General features: G+C 47.8%; 1 protein-coding gene across 2 annotated transcripts in view; it reads right to left on the bottom strand.

The window, feature by feature from the left end:
• Positions 1-12,732, bottom strand: part of LOC147029058 (uncharacterized) — a 108,158-nt gene that overhangs the window by 27,165 nt on the left and 68,261 nt on the right. Inside the window, exons 11-16 of one of the 2 annotated variants that reach the window (XM_085879985.1) lie at positions 3,267-3,386; positions 2,993-3,169; positions 2,753-2,836; positions 2,511-2,594; positions 2,152-2,265; positions 1,852-1,903 (exon numbers count right to left, since the gene is read on the bottom strand). In XM_085879985.1, coding sequence (XP_085736111.1) covers positions 1,852-1,903; positions 2,152-2,265; positions 2,511-2,594; positions 2,753-2,836; positions 2,993-3,169; positions 3,267-3,386 — 631 coding nt within the window. The remainder of the gene's footprint in view (positions 1-1,851; positions 1,904-2,151; positions 2,266-2,510; positions 2,595-2,752; positions 2,837-2,992; positions 3,170-3,266; positions 3,387-12,732) is intronic. The other variant, XR_015057815.1, reaches the window with a different exon arrangement.

Raw genomic sequence — 12,732 nt, 5'->3', positions numbered from 1 at the left:
TGTTTCCCTTTTCTTTGGTGGAGAATATTATCGTTAAGTTTTCAAGTTTCTCTCGCAGACTGCCTGACTTTGCAAACACAACTTCCTGGTATATTTATCCATACATTCTCGCATTTCATTAAAAAAATATATCATCCCAAGTCAAAAAACGTCGTTTAAAAGGCTGCTAATATAATAAAATCTTGTTAAAGCAAAACAATCTGTGAGACAAATTTTGATCAAATAACAGCATACTAATAAAAAGGAAATAAATTCACACCACCATTTTAAAGCAAAGATGTGCATTTTGCAAATTAAAAATAAATAAATAAATGAATCTCAAACAAAATGCTTTGAACAGCATTTACAGTATTCCACAACTGCAATCATACTTTTGTTATCGGTCATGAACAGGTTACGCAGCTGTTCACAGAGTGAATGCGAAGATGAGCAGAGCCACCTGAACCGTATTTCTCACAATTCGCTTTGCTATCAACACTCCATGTCTGATTCCTGAACCTCCAATACATTTTGCAGCTTCAGCAAAAAACATTTCATGCGCTACCTCTTTTGTATGAGGGCGTGTTGAAAAGGTATGCCTCCTCTTATTTTTCTCCAAAACAGGTGAAGATATTCGAATGAAACAAAGTGCAGTGTACACATTAGTTCTTCGCACAACTGGGCACGATGTTTTGTGACGTCTCAGTGCCACAATAATCACGATGGCAGAAAGCAGCACGACGTTGTCAGTGCTGTGAAGAGCAAAATATGATAACTGACTGGAGATGAGATGACTAGAGATGAGTGTTGGGTGCACCATTACGATCCTGAGAGTAAGAGACGGTCAATGGAGTACTGACACAAAGGATCACCAGCCCCGACATGGCTCCATCAGATTTTCAACTCTTCCCCAAACTTAAGGAACACCTTTGTGGAGAACATTTTTCTTCCGACGACGATGATGTTAAATCAGCAGGGTGTGCAATTCGAACGTGATAACATATCAAAACTAACTGAACGTTGTCAGAAATGTATGGGATGGAGTGGCAATTATTTTGAGAAATAAATATGCACCACGGTCGAAAAAAGATCGATTCTAGTGTCTGTTTTGTTTCACTCGAGTACCTTTACCTGTTTTGGAGAAAAAGAACAGGAGGGATTACTTTTCAGCATGACTTCATCTATTAATCTTCCCTTGACTACTGCATCCCTCAACGACTACTACTACTGCTGCTGCTGCTGCTGCTGCTGCTGCTGCTGCTGCTGCTGCTGCTACTACTACTTCTACTACTACAACAACAACATTCAGCACCGACCCAAACTCTCTACCCCATTACCTGCAATTTTCATCTGCTTCATTTCCCTGAATGTAGCTACACAGAATCCTCTCTCACCCACAAGAAATGAAGTGGATGAAACACGTAATTTAATTTTATTCTTCCAATTCCTTGATGTCAGACCAAAACACCCTGTTCACCAACAAATCGCAACCAGGAGCGCAATCGAAGATCTACACCGGACATTTTCTGCACTTCTCACAATAGTACGAACCTGTTTCCTCTCTTTTTCAACCAGCCTGACAAAAGCCATCATGTACACACACACTGCAATGTATCTACACACTATACTATCTTGCCCTCTCAAACTCGTGATCCCATCGGAACCATGCAGGCTTCACCAAGGCAATGCACACGCTGTCTCCATGGGATCCACAAATAACAATGGCTTCTGTACCTCTCACAACAATTTTTTTAACACTCATTTTTTAATCTTTTGAAGGATCCAAACAAAAAAAAAATCAGTACCATCAAACATTCCCTCATTGTGTAATCTGTTAAATAATAGCAAATTTCCACAGAGAACAAAACCTACCTAGCTGTTCTTCAGAGGTGTCCATTTCCCATTTGCTTTTTGGAATATAACCCTGAATTACAGAAAGGAAAAGATTCTCTCCTGTTAGCAGAAGGCACGGTTATCAAGCGGCAAGCATAAGCTCACCTTTTCCAATGAACACAACTGAGTAAATGAAGAGAACGAGAGATGGTCGAGCATCAAATAGTTGGTAAATATTGCAGGATTTCCACAACACGACGATAAAATTAGTATATTGGAGGGTGGGTGTGGAGGGAGTAGGGGGGGGGGGAGAGAATGGCATGGCACCAGCTACCCTACCCCTTCGATTTCCTCCTCTTCATTCAGTTCCTTCAGCTTGTTTGGCTCATTTGAGTTCTTAGGCTCCTCTGGCTCTTCTGCTTCGGCTGTTGGCTCAGAGTCCTCCATCTCCACCTGTATTCGTATTCCATGTTTGGTGATTCAACAAATTAACATTTACAGCAACCTGAAAGCCAAACATGTGCCTTGTCGATTGAATTTCAAGCATCAAAACAAAACTCCCGTCCCATAAGGAGATAAATACAAGCTTGGCTTCCTCAAGGACGCGTCATTCGAGTTCTGTAAGCAAAGGCAGTAAAACACAAGCCTCCTCTCACCAGCTGCCATTGCTCTTACTGATTCCGACCCCTGGCGATTACCTCTTCAATCGCAGCATCTTGCAGCAGGGAGCGAATGTCGAGTCGAGTCATGTGTTTTGGTGTCGCTTCCCATGATTCTGCCACCTGAAATGTCAGGATCAGTCATTATTTTCAGACAAGGACAATTGGCTCTTTGGCATGCAACGGGGTCGCTTCTTCGCTTTCTTCCGAAAATAATGTTGGAAAACACAAGCACTGTGAAAATACAATTTTCATTTTTCTGCCAAAGAGAGTAAACACACCTGCATGACGTCCTGCAGTTTGTGGCCATGAACATTTCTCTTTGCACAGGCTGATGCGTCTGCAGTTAGCTCTGCAAAGTACACCTAGCCAAAAGAGATTGATGGAAAAGAATAGCTCATTCATAAGATAAGATGTAACAATTCAATAAAACCAATGCCTGAACTTAGATTTATTAACACATCAAATTTACAATGTTTTACACAGTGATGGCGATAGCAAGGATATGTTTGTTGTGAAACCTCAAAGCCCTTGGTCTTTGCAGCACTCCAGAATGGCTCAAAGTGCTGTACACGATCATTTATAGCATCGATGATAATAAAAGGAAAAAAGCCATCATCCAGTGTTTTCTTGAATGTCTTCAGCATGCTGGCACGGTACGTCTCCACCATTTCCGCCTCAAACTCGTACTCCATAACCTGTCAGCAAGTTGGGTGCAGTTAAGAACCACTCGGTGAAGGGTTCTGGGAAGAGGAGGGAAGATGAGGTGAACAGAGCATGAAGTTTACGTCTCACCTTCAGTTTTATCTTACGCCCAGTATCAGGGTCTCGTTCTTCCTTTTCCATCTCAGTGATGAAATAATCATCAAGACTGAGTACTCTGGGAGAAGGGCCACCTGCCTCCACCTCACGATCCTAGAGAACGCACGTAATTATTTAAACAGGTGAAAAAAAAAATTAACTTCTTGCACCACACTACCCTCATTTAGATACATGTTGCAATACTTACTTGCAATGAAGAAGCAAAATCTTGTACAGACACAAAAGACAAGTCATCAAAAGGAAAACATTTGATCATGTCACACACGATTATCTGAGTTCAGAAATACAGATGACACGATATAAAACTGATTTTTATACAACCTTCCATCCCTTCCCTCTCTTCAAATGGCACAACAGCCGACTTCGCTCATGAGAAGGCTGAATGCCTCATTTCTATGTCTGCTTCCAAATCGTGTCCCCCCCAACCACTCACTCGCATTACCAATAATTCCCAATCGCACCCAACTGTTCCTGCACTCTGTATTTTGCACCTGAGAAGGTGGAGAAGTTTCTGGCCACCTGAGACTGATTCTGCAACTGGACCGGAGGGCATCAGCTCACATATCGTAGGAACATGATCTGCTGCTCTTGTACATCCTCTTTCTGTTCTTTCACCATGTTGTTTGCCCTAGGTCATCTTCCTTCAGCATGGAAATCAGCAAACATCACTGCATTACATAAAAAGGTGGAAAATGGACCCCTTTAACTATAGACCTATCAGCTTACTTCCAATCATTTGCAAGGTAGTGGAATCCATAGTCCTATTTGACATAAAATCTTTCCTTTTCTCCAATAACCTCATCACTGTTCTACATTCTTTGATTCAGAACAGGTCACTCTACCTTGGACATGCTGCTTCTACACTCCACAACAATGGATGGAGGCCCTCACTGGCAGACAGGAGATCAAGGAGACTCTCTAGACATATCTCAAGCTTTCAATAGTCTGTCATCCTGCCCCACAAACTCTCTGCCTATGGCATCCTCGGCCAACTCCACACATGGCTTACTGACTTCCTCTACCCACGCAACCAACATGTGGCACTCAACGGAATCCTTTAATCAGGTCATTCCACCTCAAATCATCCATAAAAAATGATTTGTAACCCTACCCCCTCAGATTTGGCTAATTTTTTGCATGTATGTTACATATGATAGTCTATGTTCACAAACAAAATTTTAGGTAAATCGGACTAGGGGTTGACGAGATATGACCTTGAGAACTTTTGACCTTTTCAACTAATGTCGCGTTTCCACCAAAATTCAAATCCTCATATCTCAGCAACCGCTTGCCCTGTCTCGATTATTTTGGTGTCGTTGGAAAGGTAATTGGCCATAGAATTCAAATCCAGCATTGGTTCGTTGATCGAGTTAAGTTAGGGGTGGATGATTTTTTGACCTGACATTTGACCTTGACCTTGAAGACCTCGTGACCTTGACCTGGCCTTGCATGAAAATGAAAGTTCATACTGTCTACTATAAATATCAAAAAACTGGAGGGGTAGTATTTTTTGTTCTCGAGATATTTTCGGCCAACGTTCAAAGGTCATAAAAATGCAACCAAATCATGACGTCATAGACATGCCCAGGCTTGTCAGTTTACAGTCAATATAAGCGAGATTACATTCAAACATGAATGGACTTGTCCAGGCCTGTTTCACAGTGCTGCCGACGAAAAACAAGGCAAAACTGCATCGAGTTTTTTTGTCATACTAGAATACATCGTTCAGAAGATTTTAAACACAAGTTCAATAAATTCCATCAGGGATTTTTGTCTAGAGAACAAAAACCTTAAAACGTAGGAATTCGTCTGCAAAAAAGACGAATTCGTACGTAAAATACAACTTTTTTGAAATACCGAGAAAACAACAAAAAAGTCCGGACCTGCATCGATGAATCTGCCTTGCCAAAGTTCAAGGCATTGCAACCAAATACAGAAATCGCAACCAAAACATGACACCATAACCTCAAGACTAATTGCGACTGAAATAAATGAAAAAAATCATACATTTTTTGATTCAGTAGTTCATTTTGTCAAGACAAAATATTATCACTATCTACAACAACCAAATTAAAATATGAATATAACACAGAATCATACAAAAAATTCATGAATACAATTTTATCCAAGATAGATAAGTTTAGTCTCAATTATTAATTTTTGTTTTGCTAAAAAGTTTGCTAAATAATCGTTTTCTCAAGGGGAAGGAAACAATGTTCAAGTCACAAGACATCATAGATAAATCTTAACGGGTTTGCCACTTTCTACATAAACTGGGAGCATGTTACAACTTGTAATGGAACCAACATGTGTCATCAACTATGATTGGGATGAGTCTGGGCACAATATTGACTGTAAACTGACAAGCCTGGGCATGTCTATGTACGTCATGATTTGGTTGCATTTTTACGACCATTGAACTTTGGCCGAAAATATCTCGAGAACAAAAAATACGACCCCTCCAGTTTTTTGATATGTTATAGTAGACAGTATGAACTTTCATTTTCATGCAAGGTCAGGTCAAGGTCACGAGGTCTTCAAGGTCAAGGTCAGGTCAAGGTCACGAGGTCTTCAAGGTCAAGGTCACGAGGTCTTCAAGGTCAAGGTCAAATGACAGGTCAAAAAATCATCCACCACCAACTTAACTAGATCGATGAACCGATGATGGATTTGCATTCTATGGACAATTACGTTTCCAACGACACCAAAATAATCGAGATAGGGCAAGGGGTTGCTGAGATATGAGGATTTGAATTTTGGTGGAAACGCGACATTAGTCGAAAAGGTCAAAAGTTCTCAAGGTCATATCTCATCAACCCCTAGTCCGATTTAGCTAAAATTTTGTATGTGATAGACCATCATATGTAACATACACGCAAAAAATTAGCCATTTCTGAGGGGGTTGGGTTACAACCCTTGGGTGAACTGAGGTAGAATGACCCAATCCGCCCTCCCTGTCAAGGCTGAAGTGCCAAAAGACAGCATTCTCGGCCACACCTTATTCCTTATCTTCATCACTGATCTGTCTAACTCTCTGGAAAAACTTCTATTTGCTGAGGAGTCCACAATCTGCTGTGACATCTCTCATCCTTCAGACAGACAGGCTGCAGCCTCTTCCCTCTCTTCAGACAGTGACAAAATCACAAGCCCGTCAAATACTTAGAATATGTCTTTCAATCCTGAAAAGTGTCTGTGTCTGTCTGTCTGTCTGTCTGTCTCTCTCTCTCTCTCTCTCTCTCAATATATATCTCTCTAGATCTCTCCAGATCTCTCTGTGCTGTATCACGTGGTTGGGATTTCGTATATCATGACTCGCCCGCTAGGGATGGCAGTGATGTACATCCGGGCACGCAATAAAGCGGAGTTACTGCTAACGCTCTCACTCTCCATGTTCCGCTGCACCTTGGACATTACAGTTGGTGACGAGGATGGGATGGTAGACGAGTCACGGCGCAGGGACAGGTGCCCGTTTTCGTCGGAGACGACTTTGAATTGTTTTCGGAACAATTGGGGTGCTATTTCCACGCGAATGATGTGGTCGACGAGAGCAAGCAGAAGTCGATCTTGCTCGCCTTGCTATCAGGTCAGGTCAGGTATGGGAACATGTGCCAGAACAGCGCGTCGCTGCGTCCACTTTCTGCCGGTACTCCAGGGGCCTCTGTCTGGCCATCCCCCAGGCAGATGCCAGGCCCATCCCCATCTCCTTGAGATGATGGTCAACCTGCTGCAACCACGAGGCATGTGGTCAGCCCACTGGCCTCCTCCACTCATGAGACTCCCTCGCTGAGAGAATCTGGTGAGCAGGATCAGCGTCAGGAAAACGAGCCACATGTCCATACAGCCGCAACTGACGCTCACGGACTATGCAGGTAACAAATCTCATCCGAGTCTCTCTCAGCAACCGCTCGTTGGACACAAAATACGACCAGCGATAGCCAAGGATTCTCCGAAGAGACCTGGCACCAAAGGAATTAAGTCTCTGTCTCAGATCCTTGGTCAGAGTCCAAGTCTCGCATCCAGAGAGCAATACTGGAAGTACCAAGGACCTGAAAACTCGGACTTTCATCCTCCCGCACAGGTACCGGCAGCGCCACACCCCATGATCCAGTGAATCCATGACTCCCCAGGCCCGACCCAGACGTCTATTGACCTCTGACTCACAGCCGGCAGAGACATGAATATCACTGCCAAGGTAAGTGAATCTCTCCACGACCTCAACATCCTCACCACAAACAGACACAGACAGGACAGCAGCATCCAAGATGTCACCGAAAGCCTGGATCTTAGTTTTGACCCAAGAAACCCGTAATCCCAGCGTCTCCGACTCCTCATTCAGCACCTCGAGGGCCCCCAAAAGGATATCTAAAGTCTCCGCAAAGATGACTGCATCATCTGCAAAATCAAGGTCCGAGATCTTGACATTCCCAAACGATGCACCGCAGCTTGATCTCTCAGACATCCTCCCTAAAATCCAGTCCATACAAGTGCTGAAAAGTGTGGGGGCCAGTACACACCCCTGACGAACTCCAGTAACAACTGGAAATAAGTCAGAGATTGTACCACCACACTTCACAGCACTCTCAGTACCAGGGTAGAGTTGAGACATCAGATCGATCAGTTTTGGGGGCACCCCACAAAGACCAAGAATCCTCCAGAGGACATCCCGATTCACTGAATCGAACGCTTTACAGAGATTAACATCGGCTGCAAAGCAGCCCCTGCTGAAACTCTCGTCTGCGTTCGGTGAGGACACGAAGAGCAAGGATACGGTCAATTGTTGACCTCTTTGGTGTAAAGCCTGACTGCTCTGGACGCTGGTGCTCAAGCAGATGGTGGCGAACCCTATCAAGAATTATCCGAGCAAAGACCTTGCCCGGCACTGAGAGCAGCGTCACCCCTCGGTAGTTGTTGCAGTCTTGGCGATCACCCTTCCCTTTCCAGAGAGGAACAACAAGGCCCCTCTTCCAATCAGTTGGGATGATGCCTGTGTTCCAGGCAGGGCACAGAACTGCATGCAACGACACGAGTGCAGCATTTCCACCAGCCTTGAGAAGTTCAGCATGGATGCCACAGATCCCTGGAGCTTTGCCCCGTTTCAACTGGTTCACCACAGCCCATGTTTCCACAAGCGAAGGTGGACCACAGTTGATTGGAGGGTCAGCAACAGGGATTGTAACATCCTTGACGTCCAACTCGACAGCTGGGGGATCAGCCTGGTACAACCGCTCAAAGTAACCGGCCCAGCGGGCCTTCACTTCAGACTCCTCTGTCAAGAGCCAACCACTCTCTGCTCTAACTGCAGTGCTCCGAGGGATGGGCTTGCATGAACGCAATGCGCGAATTCCCCTGTAAGCGGGACGAGAATCACCTGTCCACAGGTGATGCTCAACCCTCTCACAGATTCCTCGCACATAGGCCTCCTTGTCCACCCTCAGTGCACGTACAGTTTTACGCCTCAGCTCCCTGAACAGCTCAGCTCTGCCATTCAGCCAGGCCCTGCGACTCTGGTCAATGGTATCCAGTGTCCCTTGAGAGACAAAATTCTTTTTTGCCCTGCGGTGAGTTCCAAGACATCCACCGGCAACATCAAGGACGTTGGTCTTGAAGGCACTCCACAACTCTTCATACCCCCCAAAGCACCCAGACCCCCCCCCCCCCAAGTGTCCACTCAGCCTGTTCGCAAACTCCTTAGCTACTCTCTCATCCCTGAGCTTGCCAACATCCAGCCTAGGCTGGGATGGTAACATTCTCCAGGATTTCAGGTGCAGCTTTCGAGTTGCTACAACAAGCCTGTGGGCAGTATTGAGGAACTGAGCATTCCGGTCGACCCTGCAGTTCTGGATCATCCTCCAGCGACCGTCAATGAGGACATGGTCAATCTCCTTTGCCGCACCGCCAGCGTTGGAATACCAAGTCCAGCGATGAGCTTGTGGGCGCTGAAACCATGAACCAGCCACCCTAAGTCCATGACTTCTTGAAAAGTCAAGGAACTTAGTGCTATTCTGGTTCATAGTTCCTGACCCATGGGGACCAACACACGTCTCATAACCATCCCTATCAGTTCCAGTCGATACATTGAAATCCCCCAAGACTAGAAGTGTATCTTGTCTGGGGCACTGATCAACCACAGACTCAAGCGTGGCGTAGAATCCATCCTTCACGGTGAGATCACTCGCCTCAGTCGGAGGATAAACAGAGACCAGGGAAATGACACCTAAGGAGTGACGAATCCTTAATCTCATAATACGCTCGTTGACCGGTGTTTCCTCAATTATCATTGGGGTCAGCCTATTGGACACAGCTACAGCAACTCCTTGGGTATGGTAACCATCAGAGCAACCAGACCAATAGTAGGTGTAACCACCCAGCATTATCTCGCCACAATCCGGTCTCTGAACCTCAGAGAGAGCTGCAATCCCGATGTCCAAACGCTTGAGCTCAGATGATAATAGAGACAGGTGATCATCCTCTCTTAGGGCAGGACATTCCAGGCACCCACCCAAAGGGACCGCCTCAGGTTAACCCAAGGAGACCGCCGTCTGGTGGACGACACCTCAGCACCACTCCGACACACTCTCCCGCAATCTGACCCAGGGATGTTACCCCGTGGTTTCCCTCCTATCATCAAAGATTGGGGGTCCCGAAGGCTTTGCCCCAATCCCGTCATCCGGTGCGCTGCCCTGCGAAGGGAAGCTGCACAGGAGGTACTCCCACAGAGTGGGTTTTCAGATTTTTTTGCGTTTTTGTGTTTTGCGGAATGAAGGGTTTTACGGTGGCCGGAGTGCAAGTCCTGCCTTGCTATCGACAGGAAACTATCGACTGCTGAGTGATTTGGTGGCGCCGGACAAGCCCAGTGGGGACACGCTATCGTTTCGGGACATTGTGCAGAAGATGAAAGCACACATGGCGCCGGAGAAGTCATTACAGCTAGCTCGATACCAGTTCGATGGCCTCGCGAAAGGTACAGGGGAGCGAGTCGCGGATTTCGTGGCGCGAGTGAAGCATTCTTCCGTGGCCTGCAAGTTCACGGTGGGGGAGCGTCCAGCTCGGCTCAGAGATCGCTTTATTTCCGGTTTACAAGATGCAAAAATGGTTTTAGCGATTCTACAGCTGAAGGGTGAAGCCATTACATTCAACTCGGCGGTCGACACTGCTTCGGCTGTCAAGCAGACTCTCGGAGATGTTCGGGCCATCACTGGCCACAGCATGCCAGATGGCCCGGGGGCCCACGCGGTGTGGCGAGCGCCCCGGGACGCACGCGCGACCTTCGGTGCGGGCCAGGGTCAGATGGCGCCGCGCGGCCGCACGAGCGGCGAGGTGACCCCGCGGACGTGTTTGGGATGCGGAGGTCGACACCTGCGCCATGTGTGCCTGTATAAAAACACCGTGTGTTTACATTGTCGCAAGGTGGGTCATCTGAAGCGGGTGTGCCGAGGGGCGTTGGCCACCGTTAAGGTCATGGACGGCAATGTGCGAGGCGACCCGGGGCGGAACCTGCAGCCGATGATGAGCCTATTTTCAATTGGGCCTGCGACGGCATGCCCGATGACGGTATAAATCGAAGTGAACAAAACGCCGATCACGTTTCAGTTTGATACGGGAGCGGCTGTGTCGATCATCGGCGAACAGACCGCGCATAGACTCAACGGCCTGAAGCTTATCAGGTCAAACCTCACACTGTACACGTACACCAGCGAGAGGATAACGCCCGTCGGGATGGCAGACGTGTCTGTGGACTACCAAGGCCAGGTCGCCACGCTTCCGTTGTACGTCGTGCGGGGGAAGGGTCCGTCTCTCCAAGGCCGGGACTGGCTGACCCGCATCAGGCTAGATTGGGCCGCCGTTCACCTTGTGCAACACGTGCCGAGCCGATGGGAGGATCAGTTGGAGAAGATTCTTCAAAGACATCAAGGTTTGTTTTGCGACGACCGTGGGAAACTCGAGGACGTGCAGGCAAAGCTCTTCCTGAAGGAGGGGGTGGTTCCTCGTTTTTGTAAACCACGACCGGTGCCGTATGCCCTGCGGGACAAGGTCAAGGGTGAACTGGATAGGCTGGAGGCCTGTGGAGTGATCGAACGGGTGTCGTACTCAGATTGGGCCACCCCGGTCGTCACGGTGCTGAAACGGAATGGAGACGTCCGATTGTGCGGAGACTTCAAGTCCACGGGTAACCCGGGGCTCAGCTTGGAGCAGTATCCACTGCCGTCAATCGATGAGATATATGCACGGCTGGCAGGGAGTCAATACTTCACGAAGCTTGATCTGCATGATGCATATTTTCACCTGGCGATGGATCGCGGGAGTTGCGACCTTTTGACAATCAACACGTGTCAAGGACTCTATCGATATACCCGACTCTGTTTTGGGATTGCTTCGGCCCCGGCCTTGCGGCAGAAAGCCATGGATCAGGTTTGCATTGGCCTGCCCGCTCAAACCTACCTGGACGATGTGCTCATTGCGGAGAAAACGGCAGACGAGCACCTTGCGAACATTGCCCAAGTACTGACGAAGCTGGAAGCGTGTGGCTTGCGCTTGAACAGGGACAAGTGCGCGTTCTTCAAGCAGCGCTTGGAATACATCGGGCATATCATCACGCCGGAGGGGCTGTTGAAAAGCCCTCGGAAGGTGGAGGCAATTCAGCACATGCCACTGCCTCGCGACTAGACGCAGCTGCGCTCATTCATTGGTATGGCACAATATTACCAAAGATCCGTGCGCGGGCTCAGCTGGCAGCTTGCGCCATTAACACGGTTGCTCAGGAAGGACGAGCGCTGGGCCTGGGGGCCTGCACACCAGGCGGCGTTCGACCGCGTCAAGCGGCTGCTCACAGAGGATATGGTCCTCGTGCACTACGAGCCTGCAAGTCCGCTCTTATTGGCATGCGACAGCTCTGCATATGGCATCGGGGCAGTGCTCTCCCACAGGATGGACGATGGTTCGGAGCGGCCTGTTTGTTTTGCATCCCGGACCATGTCCATAGCAGAGTGGGAATATGCCCAGATCGAGCACGAGGCTCTCAGCCTCGTCTGGGGTGTGCGGAGGTTTCATCAATACCTGCTGGGGCGGCATTTCACTTTGCAGACGGATCACAAACCATTTCAATTCATCCTGAGACCCGAACGCTGGGTACCGGTGGTGGCAGCCGCGCGAATACAGCGGTGGTGTCTATTTCTTGCTGCTTACAGCTGCGATATTCAGTTCCGAAGCACCGAGAAGCATGCAAACTGCGACGGGCTCTCGCGCTAGCCTTGCGCGGAGGGTCCAGCTTCGTCTGAATCGGCCGACCGGGTTGATGTGTTTGCACTGAGCCAGGTCCAAAGCGGGCCGATCACGGCCAAACAGGTCGCGGTGGAATCGGCTCATGATCCAGTGCTCGCCGGTGTCGTTCAGGCGATTTCTACGGGGAATTGGAGCAATCCACCTTCAACACCGGCATTTC

This window comes from Eptatretus burgeri, chromosome 4 (genome assembly GCF_056783735.1).
Source record: "Eptatretus burgeri isolate ZD-2024b chromosome 4, Ebu_testis_v1, whole genome shotgun sequence".
Classification (NCBI taxonomy): domain Eukaryota; kingdom Metazoa; phylum Chordata; class Myxini; order Myxiniformes; family Myxinidae; genus Eptatretus; species Eptatretus burgeri.
This window is presented reverse-complemented; position numbering and strand designations above follow the sequence as displayed.